We start from the raw sequence: 15,401 nt of genomic DNA on the forward strand, positions 1-15,401 counted from the left end.
AAAAACTTCTCGAAAAAGGAGTAGCTGCTTTGCTGGCGCAGGAGCGATTTTTGTGGCTAACTTCTGCTGCTGCTGCAAGTGGTGGATTTTGGTTTCCTACTTTACATTTCGAGACTGCTTCGTCTGTCGATGTAGCCCCGGTGCTCGCTTCAGACAAATGCATACGAATCCCTGCCTTTGGGCCCGACCATCCTGTGGAATTCCGGGACATTGACTATTCATTGCTGGCTCCCATACAACAGTTGTCCATTGAAGAAACCCCGTCAACACCTTACAAACATTTTGCAAATGCAGATAGCCTGAATCCCCTCAGTGACCTTCACCAGGATATCCTTTCAGACTGCTCGTTCGTGCTGTCTCTTTTATCAATATCGGAATTAGGGCTCGCAAGAAAGCTCATCGAAAACGTGACAATTTTTGAGAACGGAACCGCTAAGGTACGTCTACTAATAGATGGATGTTGGCGTGAAACTGGCATCACGACAAAATTGCCACATTTCAAGCAAGACGAAGATAGATATTTGTTCGTGCATTCTACAAGAAGCGACTCTTTGCTTTGGCCTGCCCTTCTTGAAAAGGCATATGTCACTTCATTTGAGGGGCATTATTCTTTTGACGGCTCAAACATGGCAAACGATACTTATGTGTTGACCGGGTGGCTACCAGAAATTCTCTTGATGGACCAAGAAATTCAGCTGAGACTCTCTGAGTTTATGAAATCAAAAATGGCAGGAAGCCTCATGATCGGCTTAGGTACAGGTCGGATTGCATCTACTTTAGAAGGAACTCTTGGGATTATCAGTAACCATGATTATGTTTTGAGTGACTATGATATCCATGATGGCTCGTATACATTGACAAACCCCTGGGCGTTTCGCGAGAAAGACAACAAAAAATTCAAAAGATTACTCAAAATAGATCGTCGACTTCTTCGTCACTTCAAATTCTTGTATTTGAATTGGAAGCCATCTCATGCGAATGAAAGTAAGATTTTTTTTGTCACCTCGCCTTCGGCTTTGCCTACTGAGTTCTTGGGAGATAAGTCACAGTTTCACCTACGCAATGGTTCAGCAAAGCTGACTAAAGTTTGGATCTTTGTCGAAAAATTTCAAGAAGCCAAATCCGAATTTTGTGTTTCAGTTTGGCGAGACGCCAAGCACACTATTTTCACCAGCAATCAATATGAATGTGTGCTCGGTGGTAAATTTGTTAATTCCAAGCACCATTTGATAAAGCTCGAAATGGAGCCAGAACAGAATTATATTTTGACTGTGGTGAGCAGAGACCAAAAGTCAAGTAAATTTGCAATCACAGTTTATCATGACTCGGAGAACATCACATTTGCAAGAGCAAAAAGCTCATGTAACTATAGATTCCCTACTATCACGGGCTACTGGGGCCAAGGGACCTCAGGAGGAAACTGGCTAAACGAAACATTTATCAATAACCCACAGTATGATCTTGTCATTAACATGAAGACCCGCTTTGAAGTGGCTCTTTGCTGCGTGAACAGAAAAGTGGATGTCAATCTACACATGCTTCACTGCAATCCTAAAGAATCAGGCAAAAAAGTTCGCAAGTTGGATCAATCGAAACTTATGTTCAGTGAAAAGTATACCCAAAGATTATTTCATCATGTTATCGAAGATCTCGAGCCGGGAAACTATAAACTTTTGGCATCGACCTACAACCCGCGAGAAGAGGGTGAGTTCAAATTGATGATAGCTTACAACGGAGACAAAGCGGTTGAAGTCAATCCCACTCCGCAAGCTTTGGGTACTTTCATGAAGGAGACCTCTTTTGAATGGAACATCTCGAACAGAAAAAAGCTCGAGATTGTTACACTGCATAGTCAGACTGAAGTCACATTTCACCTACGACTGGGACTGCACGACGCCCAGCAGGCAAACAATTACCGGCCTGCTATACGAGCCTCTGTATTTGACAGCCTTACCCGACAGCCAATAATAGTTACAAATGAATGGAGTGATAGTGTCTACGGTATATTTTTGGACTGTTGTTTACCTGAGCTGGATCGCCCGTACATATTATTGGTTGAGAGATTCGAGACTGGAGAAGGTATATGTCGCGTCTCAGCAGGCAGCAGCCACCGCCTTGAAATACAAGAATTAATAAACTGATGATTTTGATTCTAAACACATTTATAAAACTCAATTATTTATTTAATTTGGCATCTGTCAGTACCGCTCATTGAAGAATTATTCGTATTGAATATCGTGTCGTTACTAATAGTGATATAACAATAGTGATATCAAGAGCCCGGTGCCTGCCTTTCACTCGAGCCGCACACGTGACTTGTCTCGGTGCATCCTCGCGACGCAACGTATTTAGGCCACGGTATGCTAGATTAACCACCTCCATACTCAACGATGAAGTGTTGGACTCCATTATTTTTGGTTTCGCTCTTATGGGCTTCAGTACTTGCAACTTACACAAATGATGAGTTGCACAATGTGCTTGAGTCTAAAGGCAAGAATGGCATAATTCACTTGTCTGACGAGAACTACCAAAAAGTGCTCTATGGCGAAAGAGACTATCATCTCATTCTCTTCTTGACATCGCGGAACCCAAAGATCAGTTGTTTTTTGTGTGGTGAGTTTGCGCCATACTACGAGACTGTTGCTAACTCCTACAGACGTACATATCCTAAAGGGATTACTGAAGACGGGAAAAACGTGTACTTTTTAGTTTCCGAGCTTGATGACTCTAAGAAATTGTTCAAGTTGTTGGCATTGCAGTCAATTCCCAAGGTATACCACTTCCCTCCAACTCCAAAAGACACTAAGCCTTCGACATTTTTGTCAGATTCTCATGAGTACGAATTTTATCAAGGCGATCATATTGAATTACTCTCCAAATGGGTAACTGCGGTTACAGGCAATAGCATTGACTTGTACATTCCAGTGGATTACAGCAAGATTGCCACGCATGCTTTGATTACCTTTGGTCTGATTTTCGCCTTGAAGATGTACTCTACTAGATTGATTAGCATAGTCAGATCACCATTGCTTTGGGGTCTTGTGTCGATCGTTCTTATTTTGATGTTTCTTACAGGCCACATGTTCAATCAGATGAAGAATTCACCATATGTGAGAGATGATGGGCGTAAGGTCGAGTACTTTGCACCTTCACCTCAAATGCAGTATATCTTTGAGACCCAGGCATTGTCTTCGTTGTATGGGCTCTCGGGATTGTTGTTCCTTGTTTTGACTGTGAGAGTTTCCAAGATAAAAGACGCCAAAGCCCAGCTTTTGGCCAGTGTTGTTGTGTGCGCGTGCTTATACTTGTTGTATGGTATTTTCTTGAACATTTTTGGCATCAAATATGGTGGCTACCCATACAGATTCTTTGAGTTCCTCAAGTTTTGAGACTTTCGTGGGATGATGGTTCAAAGAAACAACACTAAATAGTATCGAAGAATAAAAGAACTCGACTCCATTCTTTACATCCCTAGTGGTGGGTGGGAATATAGTGCAAAAGTATTTGAATACTGGTGGCGAATGTAGCCTGATCTGTCGACATCATCACTGAAAGCTCAGTCTTCAAGTGTTTCCAATTTTGCTTCAACTTTGTCAACCAAGACGGCACAATTTTGAAGTTTCTTGCGTATATTTTTGACGCGTGTTTGAACACCCGCCAAGTCAAGTTCGGACGAGTCTAGGTTTTCCAGCACTTTGGTCATACGAGTCTCAATGAGATGCAATCGTGTGAGGAGAATTTTCTGGGACTCGTGCAACAGCAGAAACGTCTCATGTAAGCTATCCAACGAACCGGAGAGAAGAAAATGTGCCGCAAGTTCCACAGGGTGGAAATCGACGTTTTCCTCCACCATTTTGAATGTTGTGTCCTTTTGGGAGTAATGCCTTGAAGAGGTTGGCACCCGTTTAGAATGTAAGATTTCAAAACTCGCGAACCAGATGCCGAAGTCAGTGCTGTGGCTTTCTGATCAAATGCACAAGTGGAATCCACAATGTATTCGAAGGACTACGCGAATACTATCTGAACCTCACCTGCGCACTGCGATTTGGTACCGATAAGAGTGAGACGAATCGAAACCACAGTCTTCTGGCTCGTTTGCACGGGCTTATGTCTACACCATTTAGGCTGTACATGTGGTTTTGAAAACAGAGGAAGTCAAATTGTTCAGCTGCTCATCAAGATAGACACACCCCAGATGCTAGTTCGGAAGCCTACTTGCGTCACGTCGCCTTCATCGATTTCCTGTATACCCATGACATCGAAGTAGCTGTAGACGAGCGCCTCACTTAAAGAAAGGCACGCCACCTACTGAGTCTTCTTGCGCATTACGGTTCCTTTCAATCACAAGTGACGTTCGCTCCAATCTGTGCGTGAGGTTTTGAGTCGCAAGTAAAAGTAGACCGTATTGAGCTGTTTTCTGTCCCCGAGAAGTTCGCAGCATTCATTCACATGCAATAGCACCTAGTTTCTTAAGTAAACCAGCTCCCAGTGGCATTCCAGTGAAGCACATTCATCGAGCCTCTGTGGAACCTCCTTCAAAAAAACTCGGCCTTGTAATTGGAGAATCCTCATAAGCTCAGCCCCAGTGCCAAATTCAGTGACACACCGTCTCTCTCCAACGCCCTAATGGTGGCACCACTAATACACAAATCTCTCCACAGCGTCGGAATTGGTCAGACCACTCGCCTTGAAATCGAGTATTCACCCTGCTGCTCTGCAGAAGAATATCTCTCTCTGCCCCCACCAAGCTTGTGGCTCCGGGTGAGAAATACGGAACCCTTGGCGTTGCGTGCTGCGTATGTGGCAGGTCCATACTCGTTGTATGTGGACTGCCGCCCTGAAAGCTACTCAGTTTCCAAAAAAACCTTTGTCACTGCTGACCAGCCTGTTTTTGAGCCCCAGCTACATCCGGGTCAAACTTTCTGCACAGAGCTATCATGCCACACGTACAACTCTAAGTACAAGTGGTTGGTTGATGTCAGCTCGCAGATGCTCTTTAGCCTCACACAAACAGTCAATTTTGAGGTGTGTGTGTCCAGTGGGCGTGAGATCGACGAAACCATTGCTGTCAAGTCTGACCCCCGATTGCTTGTGGGAGTGCATGACACTCTAGACTTGTGGAATTTGCCCCTACCGGACCCGGCGAAACCGACGCATTTGGTGATTCTCACGCACGGGCTCCACTCCAATGTTTCTGCAGACATGTTGTTCTTGAAGGAAATGATCGATGCATCCTCTGAGAACGTCGTGGTGAAAGGCTATTTTGGGAATGCTTGCAAGACCGAACGAGGAATCAAGTATCTTGGAAGCCGCGTGGCTGAGTATGTGATTGGACTCCTCAAAAACGAAAGCCTTCAAAATACTACGAAGATCTCATTCGTGGGACACTCATTGGGTGGGCTTGTGCAGACCTTTGCCATTGCGTATCTCGAAACCAACTATCCTTGGTTCTTCCAGCAGCTCCAGCCGGTGAATTTTATCACCTTGGCTTCACCCATGCTTGGGGTCGTCCACGAGAACCCGGCGTATGTGAAAATAGCCCTTCAGGCAGGTGTTGCAGGTCGCACAGGCCATGACTTGGGCCTTCAGTTCACTGAGCAAGACAACAAACCTCTTTTGCTTCTACTACCGTCGGGGCCCACCCACAGAATCCTAAAAAGATTTGTCCGCCGAACTGCTTACGCCAATGTATTCAACGACGGGATCGTACCATTGCGCACATCTGCTTTGCTTTACTTGGACTACAAAGGGTTGTCGACTATTCTCGGTACTGCAAAGCCCGAGTTGTGTGAGCATTCATCTTCATCGCTCCTCAACGGGTCCTCAGTGTCGTCAGCAAAGATTCCTCGTGACTTGCCCGATGCGTCTAAGGACTCGTCAACTCTGCCTTTTCTGGCTATGCTTTCTTATTTCATGCCGCAAAAACAGAGATCAATTGGACGTAGTGAGGAACAAAGTGCAACCACGGAAGAACATGCCTTAGGGGACCCATTGGGTAAAATACATAAGCCTTCTGTGTTGGAGAGCGCCACGTCAATTTTTCTCCCACCACTACCTCCCATGAAATATATCACAGACCCGGAGTCGAGACAAAATGTCATTTTGCATGACCGAGTTTACACAGAAAAAGATCTCCCTCCACTTCGTGCTAGTACATCTTCAAAATTATTACCGGATCGACACGAAGCCGGGAAGTTGAAAAGAACAATTAAACGTCGGACAAGCGAAGGGGAAAAGGTTGGTATGATGCAAAAAATTTCCACTAAGAGTGAAGAGATCAAGCAGCTCTTGCTCGGTTCAATGACTGAGCATTACGAGGAAGAAATCGCAAGAGAGTACCATAAGCAAATGCTGTGGCGAAAAGTTCTAGTGAATCTCATGCCAGATGCACATAACAATATTGTGGTCCGGCGCAGATTTGCTAACGCATTCGGATGGCCCGTTGTCGAACATTTAGTGTCAAATCATTTCGGAGTTGAGGAGATAGACGGGCTGGATATCACCAATGAAGACAGTTTTGATCTAGGTGCAGATGGGGCAGAGCTCACTAAAATACTCTCGATGGACGTTATCAAAAGGGAAAATGAGGAGCTCGACAGAAATTCAGTTTTGGATAAAGAGCATTCGTGGATCAAGATCACAGAACATAGCGAGGCCTTTGATGGCCCCGCAGGGGTTTTTCAAGGGTTTAGTGAACGCATGCTCCAGTTAAAACAGGAATGGCAAACCAATGGGTTGAAGGTATTTGGGGGAAAGACTGATGAAAATGACGTGGAACCGGTGAATTCCAAATACCGCGTAATGGACACGTTTTTATAGATTGGGACAACGAATATAGATATACTCAGATGGGGGTGTTACGTCTTCGAAATAATTAGTTTTCATTTTACCAATATTACCCTCGTAATATACAAAAAACTTCCGAAGAACCTTCACTTTAAGAGTCGGCCATAGCATCGTCTTCAGCCTCATTTTCTTCCTCTTCACCCTCTTCTTGTGCCAATGGGAAAAGCTCATCGATCTTGTCGATAATCGACTGACACGTGTCTTCGTCAAATCTCAGATCACACTCTTCTACCAAGCCGTAGAGATGCACCATAGATCTGGGTAACGAGTTGACAATTTGAAGCTTCTCAGCTTTCATCAAATCAAATGCATTAAGAAATGTGACAAGCTCACCAAAGCTTGCTTCAGAAGTGACTGATCCAGCAGCATTTTTCGCCAAGTACAGCAATATGTCTCTGGTGATAGCCTCTAGCCCTTGGCCTGCGCCTGCAAATCTCTTTCTTCTATATTTGTCGTTGGCGTCGTCCTCAGGCGTGAAGCTCCAGCTGAATTTTTCCTTGATGCCAGTCAAATGCTGTAATATTTCGTAGTCCAGTAGAAATGCTTCTCTCTCGTTCAACACCTTCATCTTTTCTACCCTGAGGATCAGTTATTACTGTTGATGCATCGGAAAAGCCGATGCGCGAAGACCTAGATATGATGATGCCGGCCGCACTGCAAAACAACACTGCGGCAATATCAATGAGAACATTAGAAGAAAGAAATCGAAAACGGAGGGGATTCTGATCAAAAGTGCGATGAGGGGGGAAGCCTATTACTTTTAGCTAACCTCCATATGAAAACTTAATAACTTTTTCGTTTCTATGCTATGATACACATTCTGACCGCCTCTATACTTACTAAACCCATATTCTAGGCTCTTCTTTGCTTCTTGTGCTTCTTCTCAATGGATTTGCCACTAGCACCAATGGTAATGTTGACCTTTGGAGGGACATCAAAACCAAACGACTTGGCCACCTTGACGAGATCTAACTTGTCAATCTGGTAGACGGTCTTCAAGTGATGCGAAGCGTATGCCTGTAGGTAAGAACGGTATCCATCCTTTGCACTTTGATGCAACCAGAAGTTAGATTTGATCAACTTCGTCAATTGGCTCTGGACATTGGCGATCTTGTTCGTGGGGAACTCGTACTCATTGAGAGGCACATTGGCGGCCTTCAAATAACGCAAGAAACCAAGTTCAGATGGAGTCAAAAACATCAAAGACTTACCCTTTCCAGACGTTCCTCTGGCAGTTCTACCGACTCTGTGGATGTAGTCTCTTGGATCATCAGGGGGGTCGAATTGGATAATCCAGTCCACAGCTGGAATATCGAGACCTCTGGCAGCCACATCTGTACAGATCAAGATTCCTTGCTTCGCGTTACAGAACTCGAAGAAGGTGCTTGTTCTCTTTGCTTGCTTCTGCTTGCCGTGCAAGTCCAACACAGGCAAGTCGATGTAGTTCAACAACTCTCCAAAGTACTTCACACAGTTACACGAAGAGAGGAAAACAATGATCTTCTTCTTGGCGTTCCTCTTCAAGAAGGAGAAAAGAAGCAAGAATCTCTGGTCACTCTCGCACACGACATAGCCCTGCTCCAAACCATCCGCCGTCGAGGCAGCGGCCTCGGGAACAACATTGATGTACAAAGGCCCTGGTCTCAAGGACATACGGGCCAAGTCCTCCACTTTGGTGGTTTGGGTGGCCGAGAACAACATCGACTGTCTGTCCTCGTTGGGCAAGATCTTGATGATTTGCTTCATTTCCTCCTCGAAACCAATTTCCAAAATACGGTCGGCCTCGTCGATGATCAAAGCCTTCAAGTTCTTGTACACAAAGCCCTGTGTGTTTTGCAAGTGGTCCAACAACCTACCAGGGGTTGCAATCAACAAGTTGACACCCTTGGCCAACTTCTCGGCCTCTTGTCTTCTGTTGGCACCGCCAATGACAATGCCAAACGTCTGCGAGTGGTGCTGCATCAACTCACGGGCAACACCGAAAATCTGAAGCGCCAATTCTCTCGTGGGAGAAATGACAATGACACCCGTGCCATTTCTAGGCTTGAATTTGAGTGAGTACAAGAGCTCGATGGCCGGGAGTAAAAACGCCAACGTCTTACCAGACCCGGTTTTGGCTGCACCCAACACGTCTCTTCCAGCCAACAATGGCGGAATCGTCTTGGCCTGCACTTTGGTCATTTTGCTGAAGCCCATGTCGTGGATGGCCTGGAGCGTTGGCTGCGAAAAACCGGCGTCGTCGAAGTTGTAGTTGTCCGAGTCCTCTTCATCTGCAGCGACTTCGGAGCGAGTGGGCTTGATTGCGGCATCCTGCTGTTGCTGCTTGGCCAACCGGGTCTCCTCTTTCTTACGTTGTTTGTCGCTCTGCTTTTTTTCAGGGTCTTCGATGTTTTCGCCCAAGAGCTGAGCCACCTCATCGAACTCATCATCGAGCTCATCGACCAAATTCTCGGCGTCCGAGGCCTCGTTCTCACTCTCCGAGTCGTGGGCACGCTTGCTGCTGGGCTTGGCGCTTTCAGGTGCCTTCGAAGGTGCCTGGGCCGAGGCTTTGCCTGCGGATTTGCTTTTTCTGCCCATGTTGTGTTCTTCCCTTGCTGGTAATACTAGTGGTTTGGAAGCTGGAAATTTTTTGGCCCGAGATGCGATGCGCGCTGCTGGGGCTGCCCCGGCTCTGCGCCAGACAAAATCTTCCAGTGCGTCACGTGATCTCGCAGCCACGGGCACACCAGCCAGAATGGCGCCTGGAATTTGCCTCCACTATTAACGCCTTCATCAGAGACAATGGCACAATATTCGGTGAACTCCACCAAATCATACATGCAGGCAATGGCGCCCATGGTGGATCTCTTGGGCTCCTTGCACGTGCCCCTGCTGCCGAAAGTGCCCAAAGTCGATGGTGAATTGTCGCCGCAGGTCAACCTCCAGGCCACACTAGATTTGTTCGCTGGTCTTTCCACAGAAAAATTGCAAGCGATTGCCAAAAGCTCTGCCTCAAATGCATCTGTGGCTAAGGAAATCAAGCAGGAGTGTTCAAGGGTCAGTCTTTCTCGGGGGCAAGATGATCATGAAACCATTGGTTTGGTCGAGAACATCTTATTGGAGAACCCGAGCGACGAGGAGTTGCAATCGGCGCTTTTCGACATATTAGGATTTGAAGAGTTTGACCTCATTTCGAAAATCGTGCAAAACCGCCAGAACTTGCTCGGCTCTTGCACGCTGGCGCTGCTGGATACTACCGAAACCGCGGACAAAGACCCCAGCTTGATGACGCCAGAAGAGCGTGTTGAGCAGCTCTTGGCCAGTCGGGAAAGCCGCAAAAAAGAAAGGCTTGCGCCTGCCGTCATGAAAAAAGGTCAGTATCCCCACGTATTCAAAAAGCAGGACGTGGGCAATGTCATTGCCATCACAGGGAAGCTGTACCTGTTGCCGGCAGGTACTACCAGAGACAGTTATCCGACCCACGAGGAGATCATCATACCATATCCAGAAAACATTTCAAATAACTATATCAGGGACTCGCAGTTGGTGAAAGTGAGCGATCTAGACTTTTTGTGTCAAGGCACGTTCAACTACAAGACGCTCAATAAAATGCAGAGCTTGGTTTACCCGGTGGCATACAACACGAACGAAAACATGTTGGTTTGTGCCCCTACGGGTGCGGGTAAGACTGACGTTGCGCTTTTGACTATCCTCCACACCATCGGCCAATTCTTGACAGAGGCTGAGGAAGGTGTCATTGACATTGATTACGACGAGTTCAAGATCATCTATGTCGCTCCGCTAAAAGCGCTTGCTGCGGAGATCGTTGAGAAGTACTCACAAAAATTGAAGTGGCTTGGCATCAAAGTGAGGGAACTCACAGGTGACATGCAACTCTCCAGGGCAGAGATCATGACCACTCAAGTGATTGTTACTACGCCAGAAAAATGGGATGTAATTACCAGGAAATCAAATGGGGACACTGACTTAGTTGCAAAAGTCAAGCTTTTGATTATAGATGAGGTCCATTTATTACACGAAGAAAGAGGCTCTGTGATTGAAACCTTGGTTGCCAGAACTTTGCGCCAAGTAGAAAGCACTCAGCTGATGATCAGAGTAGTCGGTCTTTCTGCCACTCTCCCCAACTACATGGATGTTGCAGACTTTTTGGGCGTGAATAGAAACATAGGAATGTTCTATTTCGATCAGCTGTTCAGACCTTGCCCATTGAAGCAGGAACTTGTGGGTGTTAGAGGGAAGGCTGGATCAAAGACTGCTCGTGAAAATCTCGATCGAGTGTCTTACGATAGGCTTTTGGAGAACATACGAACCGGAGTCCAGGTCATGGTTTTTGTCCACTCCAGAAAGGATACCGCAAAGACCGCTCAAACTTATATCTCAATGGCTCAAAAAAATGGCGAACTTGATCTATTCGATACTTCCGAGACTTGTGACTCATATGACTGGTTCAAACGTGAAGCCGCTGGAAGAAACAGATCAAAAGACTTGCGTGAGCTTTTTCATCATGGTTTTGGTATACATCATGCGGGTATGCTTCGCTCAGACAGGAACCTCACTGAAAAGATGTTTCTCAGTGGGGCAATCAAGGTTTTATGCTGCACTGCCACTTTGGCTTGGGGTGTTAACTTGCCTGCTGCGGTGGTGATTGTAAAGGGCACGCAGGTATACGATGCAAAGCAAGGTGGCTTTACTGATTTGGGGATCTCAGATGTCATTCAAATTTTTGGTCGTGCTGGTAGACCGCAATTCGAGAAGTTTGGTACCGGTGTTTTGTGTACGACAAGCGACAGGATTGACCACTACGTCTCATTGATTTGCCAGCAACATCCAATTGAGTCGAAACTTCTGGCAAAACTTATCGATAACTTGAATGCCGAAATATCGTTGGGTACGGTTACGACAATCGAAGAGGGTGTTCAGTGGCTTGGTTACACTTACATGATGGTCAGAATGAGACAGAATCCTCAAGTTTATGCTATAAACTGGAGGGAACTTGAAGAAGACCCGATGCTTTTAAATCGTCGCCGAAACATGATCATAGATGCAGCAAGAAGGCTTCATCTGTTACAAATGATTGTTTTCGACGAGAATTCAGGAGCATTCATTGCCAAAGACTTGGGTAGAGTTGCGTCTGACTTCTATTTGCTTCACAACTCTATCGAGATTTTCAATCACACACTCAATCCCAAAGCCACCGAAGCTGATGTTTTGGCCATGATCAGTATGAGCAGTGAGTTTGACAATATCAAATTCAGGGACGAGGAAAAAGAAGAATTGAAAAAGGTTTGTGACAATCAAACCCCATGTCAAGTTGGTGGAGAAGCAGAGTCTAACCAATGGAAAACCAACATTCTCCTTCAGGCATTCATTTCGCAAATTCACCTCAAGGAGTCTTCTCTTGTCTCCGACTGTAACTACGTGGCCCAAAATTCTGCTAGAATTTGTCGTGCTTTGTTCTTGATTAGTATCAATCGCAGATGGGGACATTTTCTGAAGATAATGCTTTCTTTATGCAAGTCAATTGACCGAAGGTCTTGGGCTTTTGATCACCCATTGAGCCAATTCGAACTTTCTGAACCGATTTTGAGAAATATACGCTCCAAAAATCCTTCCATCGATACTTTGCGCGAATACTCCTCGGCTGAGCTTGGAGACTTGGTCCACAATTCTGGGGCCGGTGACAAATTATACAAGCTTGTTGGCAGATTTCCGTTTATTGAGATTGAAGCTGAAATCTTTCCAATCACAAACAACGTGGCCCGGATGCACGTATTCTTGGATCCAGACTTTGTGTGGGACGACAAATTCCATGGAAACGCCCAATATTTTTGGGTTACAGTTGAAGACTCAGGAGACTCAAGTATTTTGCATGTTGAGAAATTTATTCTCCGCAGAAACCAGATGAGAGCTCCACATGAGCTTGATTTCATGATTCCGTTATCTGACCCTCCACCAGCGCAAATTGTGGTAAGAGTCCTTTCTGACACATGGATCGGTTCTGAGACAGTACACTCTGTGTCATTTCAACATCTCATTAAACCAACGAACCATACTATAAGAACAAATTTGTTGCGTTTGCAACCTCTACCTGTGACTGCCTTGCATAACAAAGAAGTGGAGAAAATCTACAACTCCAAATTCCGATACTTCAACCCTATGCAAACAATGACATTTCATTCTTTATACAATACCAATTCAAACGTGTTTGTTGGCTCTCCAACAGGTTCGGGTAAAACTGTTGTTGCCGAATTAGCCATATGGCATGCTTTTAAAGAGTTTCCAGGCTCTAAAGTTGTGTACATTGCCCCCATGAAAGCTTTGGTTCGAGAAAGAGTCGATGACTGGCGGGCAAGAATCACGAAGAACACAAATCATAAACTTGTTGAATTAACTGGTGATTCGTTGCCCGAAGCAAGAGAAGTACGCGAAGCAAGTATCATCATCACGACGCCCGAAAAATTTGATGGTATCTCCCGTAATTGGCAAACTAGGAAGTTTGTTCAAGAAATCTCTTTAGTGATTATGGATGAGATTCATTTGTTAGCGAGTGACAGAGGTCCGATTTTGGAAATGATTGTCAGCAGAATGAATTATATTTCTGCCGAGACAAAAAAACCAATTCGTCTCTTAGGTATGTCGACTGCAGTCTCCAACGCTATCGACATGGCTGGCTGGCTTAGGGTCAATGAGGGTTTGTTCAACTTCTCCTCATCTGTTCGTCCTGTTCCCTTGCAGATGTACATTGATGGCTTCCCAGATAACTTGGCGTTTTGCCCCTTGATGAAAACAATGAACAAACCCGCTTTCATGGCAATCAAACAGCATTCTCCTGAGAAACCCGTCTTAATTTTTGTGGCGTCAAGACGGCAAACAAGGCTCACGGCACTTGATTTGATTCACTTATGTGGAATGGAACTGAATCCAAGAAGATTTTTGGAGATGGATGATGAAGAATTGCAAAATGTTCTAGAGAGAGTAAAAGATGACACTTTACGAATCTCTTTACAATTCGGCATGGGTTTACATCATGCTGGTTTGGTAGAGTCAGATCGTCAGATATCTCACAAATTGTTTGAGGCCGGCAAAATTCAGATTTTGATCGCCACATCCACTTTGGCTTGGGGTGTCAATTTGCCTGCTCATCTAGTCATCATCAAAGGTACTCAATTTTTCGACTCCAAGATTGAAGATTACAAAGATATGGATTTGACAGATATCTTGCAGATGATGGGAAGAGCTGGTCGTCCGGCCTTTGATACAAGTGGAACGGCCATCGTTTACACAAAAGAATCGAAAAAAGTTTTTTACAAGCATTTCTTGAATATTGGATTTCCTGTTGAATCATCGCTACACAAAGTGTTGGATGATCACATTGGTGCTGAAATTGCGAGTGGAACTATAAAGTCTCGCCAGCAGGCAATGGACTTTTTAACTTGGACATTTTTATACCGAAGGGCACACAATAATCCAACATATTACGGAATCGAAGATATGTCTTCGGCAGGAATATCTCGCTACCTTGGAGGGCTTATTGACAATACAATCGAAAGTTTGCAAGAGTCACAGTGTGTGAAACTTGGAGCGAAAGACCAACTTTTGCCTACGTCTTTTTTGCAGATTTCATCATTCTACTATCTTTCGCATAAATCCATACGGACGGTTCTCAAGCATATGAAAGTGGACTCCTCATTTAGAGACTGCTTGCGCATGTTATGTCTCGCCACGGAGTATGATGAGTTGGCTACCAGACATGGTGAGGAACTCATTAACATGGAGATGTCTCAGGCCATGAGGTACCCAGCGGAGGACATCGATTATGAATTCATATGGGACCCACATGTGAAAGCATTCTTGTTACTTCAGGCGTTTATGAGTCGGGTAGATCTTCCGATCGCAGATTACGCGCAGGATACTGTTTCAGTTTTAGACCAGGCTTTGCGTATTTTGCAAGCTTTCATCGACGCGGCTTCTGAACTTGGATACTTGCAAGTCGTGCTTACTTTGATCGAGATCATGCAATGTCTCAAACAAAGAATTTGGCACGACGAGAATGCATTGTCTGCCCTCCCAGGGGTGGACCCCAGCAAAGTTACCGATGAAATTGACTTCACTGTCCTAGGAACCTTCAATCCTGGAAAAATCAGCAAGCTTGCTAAAAGACTAGGAGTTGAAGATGCTGGCGAGGAGGCCTTAAAATCATTTATGCGTGTTGTTTCCCACTTGCCAACTGGCGATTTTTCCGTCAAGCAGAGCGATCCTGAATCTCTTTCCATTGTTTTGGAGCACCACAACTCACCTTTGACCCGTGAGTTTAAAGCATACGCCCCTCATTTTCCTAAAACGCAAAGGGAATCCTGGTTTTTGATTTTGTGTGACGCCAACAAAAAAGAGTTGTTGCTCATCAAAAGAGCTTCGCCTAAACTATTTGGCAAGAAAGGAAAAGTTGTTTGCTCATTGGAGATATTTGATGATATGAGGGGTCAAGAGGTGGTACTCATGTGTGTGAACGATGCGATGCGTATTTCGTACGAAGTGAAGCTCACATTGATGTAAAG

At 45.2% G+C, this 15,401-nt stretch overlaps 7 protein-coding genes across 7 annotated transcripts; 4 read left to right on the top strand and 3 right to left on the bottom strand.

Annotated features, from left to right (window-relative positions):
* Window positions 1-299: 299 nt before the first annotated feature.
* Window positions 300-2,141, top strand: RIM13 (Rim13p; the record flags this gene model as incomplete). The annotated part of the gene is made up of 1 exon (XM_018858075.1): window positions 300-2,141. A coding segment is annotated over one exon (1,842 nt), but the record flags the coding sequence as incomplete, so codon positions are not given.
* Window positions 2,142-2,362: 221 nt separating this feature from the next.
* Window positions 2,363-3,671, top strand: METBIDRAFT_33512 (dolichyl-diphosphooligosaccharide--protein glycotransferase). The gene has a single exon (XM_018856316.1). The coding sequence runs from the start codon at window positions 2,391-2,393 to the stop codon at window positions 3,387-3,389; it is 999 nt and encodes a 332-aa protein (XP_018709861.1). The 5' UTR covers window positions 2,363-2,390; the 3' UTR covers window positions 3,390-3,671.
* Window positions 3,557-3,835, bottom strand: METBIDRAFT_25096 (uncharacterized protein; the record flags this gene model as incomplete). Its single annotated transcript, XM_018855287.2, has 1 exon — window positions 3,557-3,835. A coding segment is annotated over one exon (279 nt), but the record flags the coding sequence as incomplete, so codon positions are not given.
* Window positions 3,836-4,626: 791 nt separating this feature from the next.
* On the top strand, window positions 4,627-6,819 carry METBIDRAFT_46901 (putative lipase; the record flags this gene model as incomplete). The annotated part of the gene is made up of 3 exons (XM_018858099.1): window positions 4,627-5,788; window positions 5,828-6,145; window positions 6,188-6,819. 3 exons carry the CDS (start codon window positions 4,627-4,629, stop codon window positions 6,817-6,819), a joined length of 2,112 nt encoding a protein of 703 aa, XP_018709863.1.
* A 118-nt stretch (window positions 6,820-6,937) lies between these two features.
* METBIDRAFT_46707 (DNA-directed RNA polymerase III subunit) lies at window positions 6,938-7,414 on the bottom strand (the record flags this gene model as incomplete). Its single annotated transcript, XM_018858066.1, has 1 exon — window positions 6,938-7,414. The coding sequence occupies one exon, from the start codon at window positions 7,412-7,414 to the stop codon at window positions 6,938-6,940; it is 477 nt and encodes a 158-aa protein (XP_018709864.1).
* A 54-nt stretch (window positions 7,415-7,468) lies between these two features.
* On the bottom strand, window positions 7,469-9,478 carry HAS1 (ATP-dependent RNA helicase). The gene has a single exon (XM_018856317.1). The coding sequence runs from the start codon at window positions 9,421-9,423 to the stop codon at window positions 7,699-7,701; it is 1,725 nt and encodes a 574-aa protein (XP_018709865.1). The 5' UTR covers window positions 9,424-9,478; the 3' UTR covers window positions 7,469-7,698.
* Window positions 9,479-9,627: 149 nt separating this feature from the next.
* Window positions 9,628-15,399, top strand: METBIDRAFT_46915 (putative RNA helicase; the record flags this gene model as incomplete). The annotated part of the gene is made up of 1 exon (XM_018858101.1): window positions 9,628-15,399. One exon carries the CDS (start codon window positions 9,628-9,630, stop codon window positions 15,397-15,399), a length of 5,772 nt encoding a protein of 1,923 aa, XP_018709866.1.
* Between the last annotated feature and the right edge of the window lie 2 nt (window positions 15,400-15,401).

The sequence above is a fragment of the Metschnikowia bicuspidata genome (assembly GCF_001664035.1).
Source record: "Metschnikowia bicuspidata var. bicuspidata NRRL YB-4993 chromosome Unknown METBIscaffold_7, whole genome shotgun sequence".
In the NCBI taxonomy this organism is placed as follows: domain Eukaryota; kingdom Fungi; phylum Ascomycota; class Pichiomycetes; order Serinales; family Metschnikowiaceae; genus Metschnikowia; species Metschnikowia bicuspidata.

Coding starts and splice junctions, on each gene's coding strand:
- HAS1 (XM_018856317.1), bottom strand. CDS start 9,423: ATGGGCAGAAAAAGCAAATCCGCAGGCAAAGCCTCGGCCCAGGCACCT.
- METBIDRAFT_33512 (XM_018856316.1), top strand. CDS start 2,391: ATGAAGTGTTGGACTCCATTATTTTTGGTTTCGCTCTTATGGGCTTCA.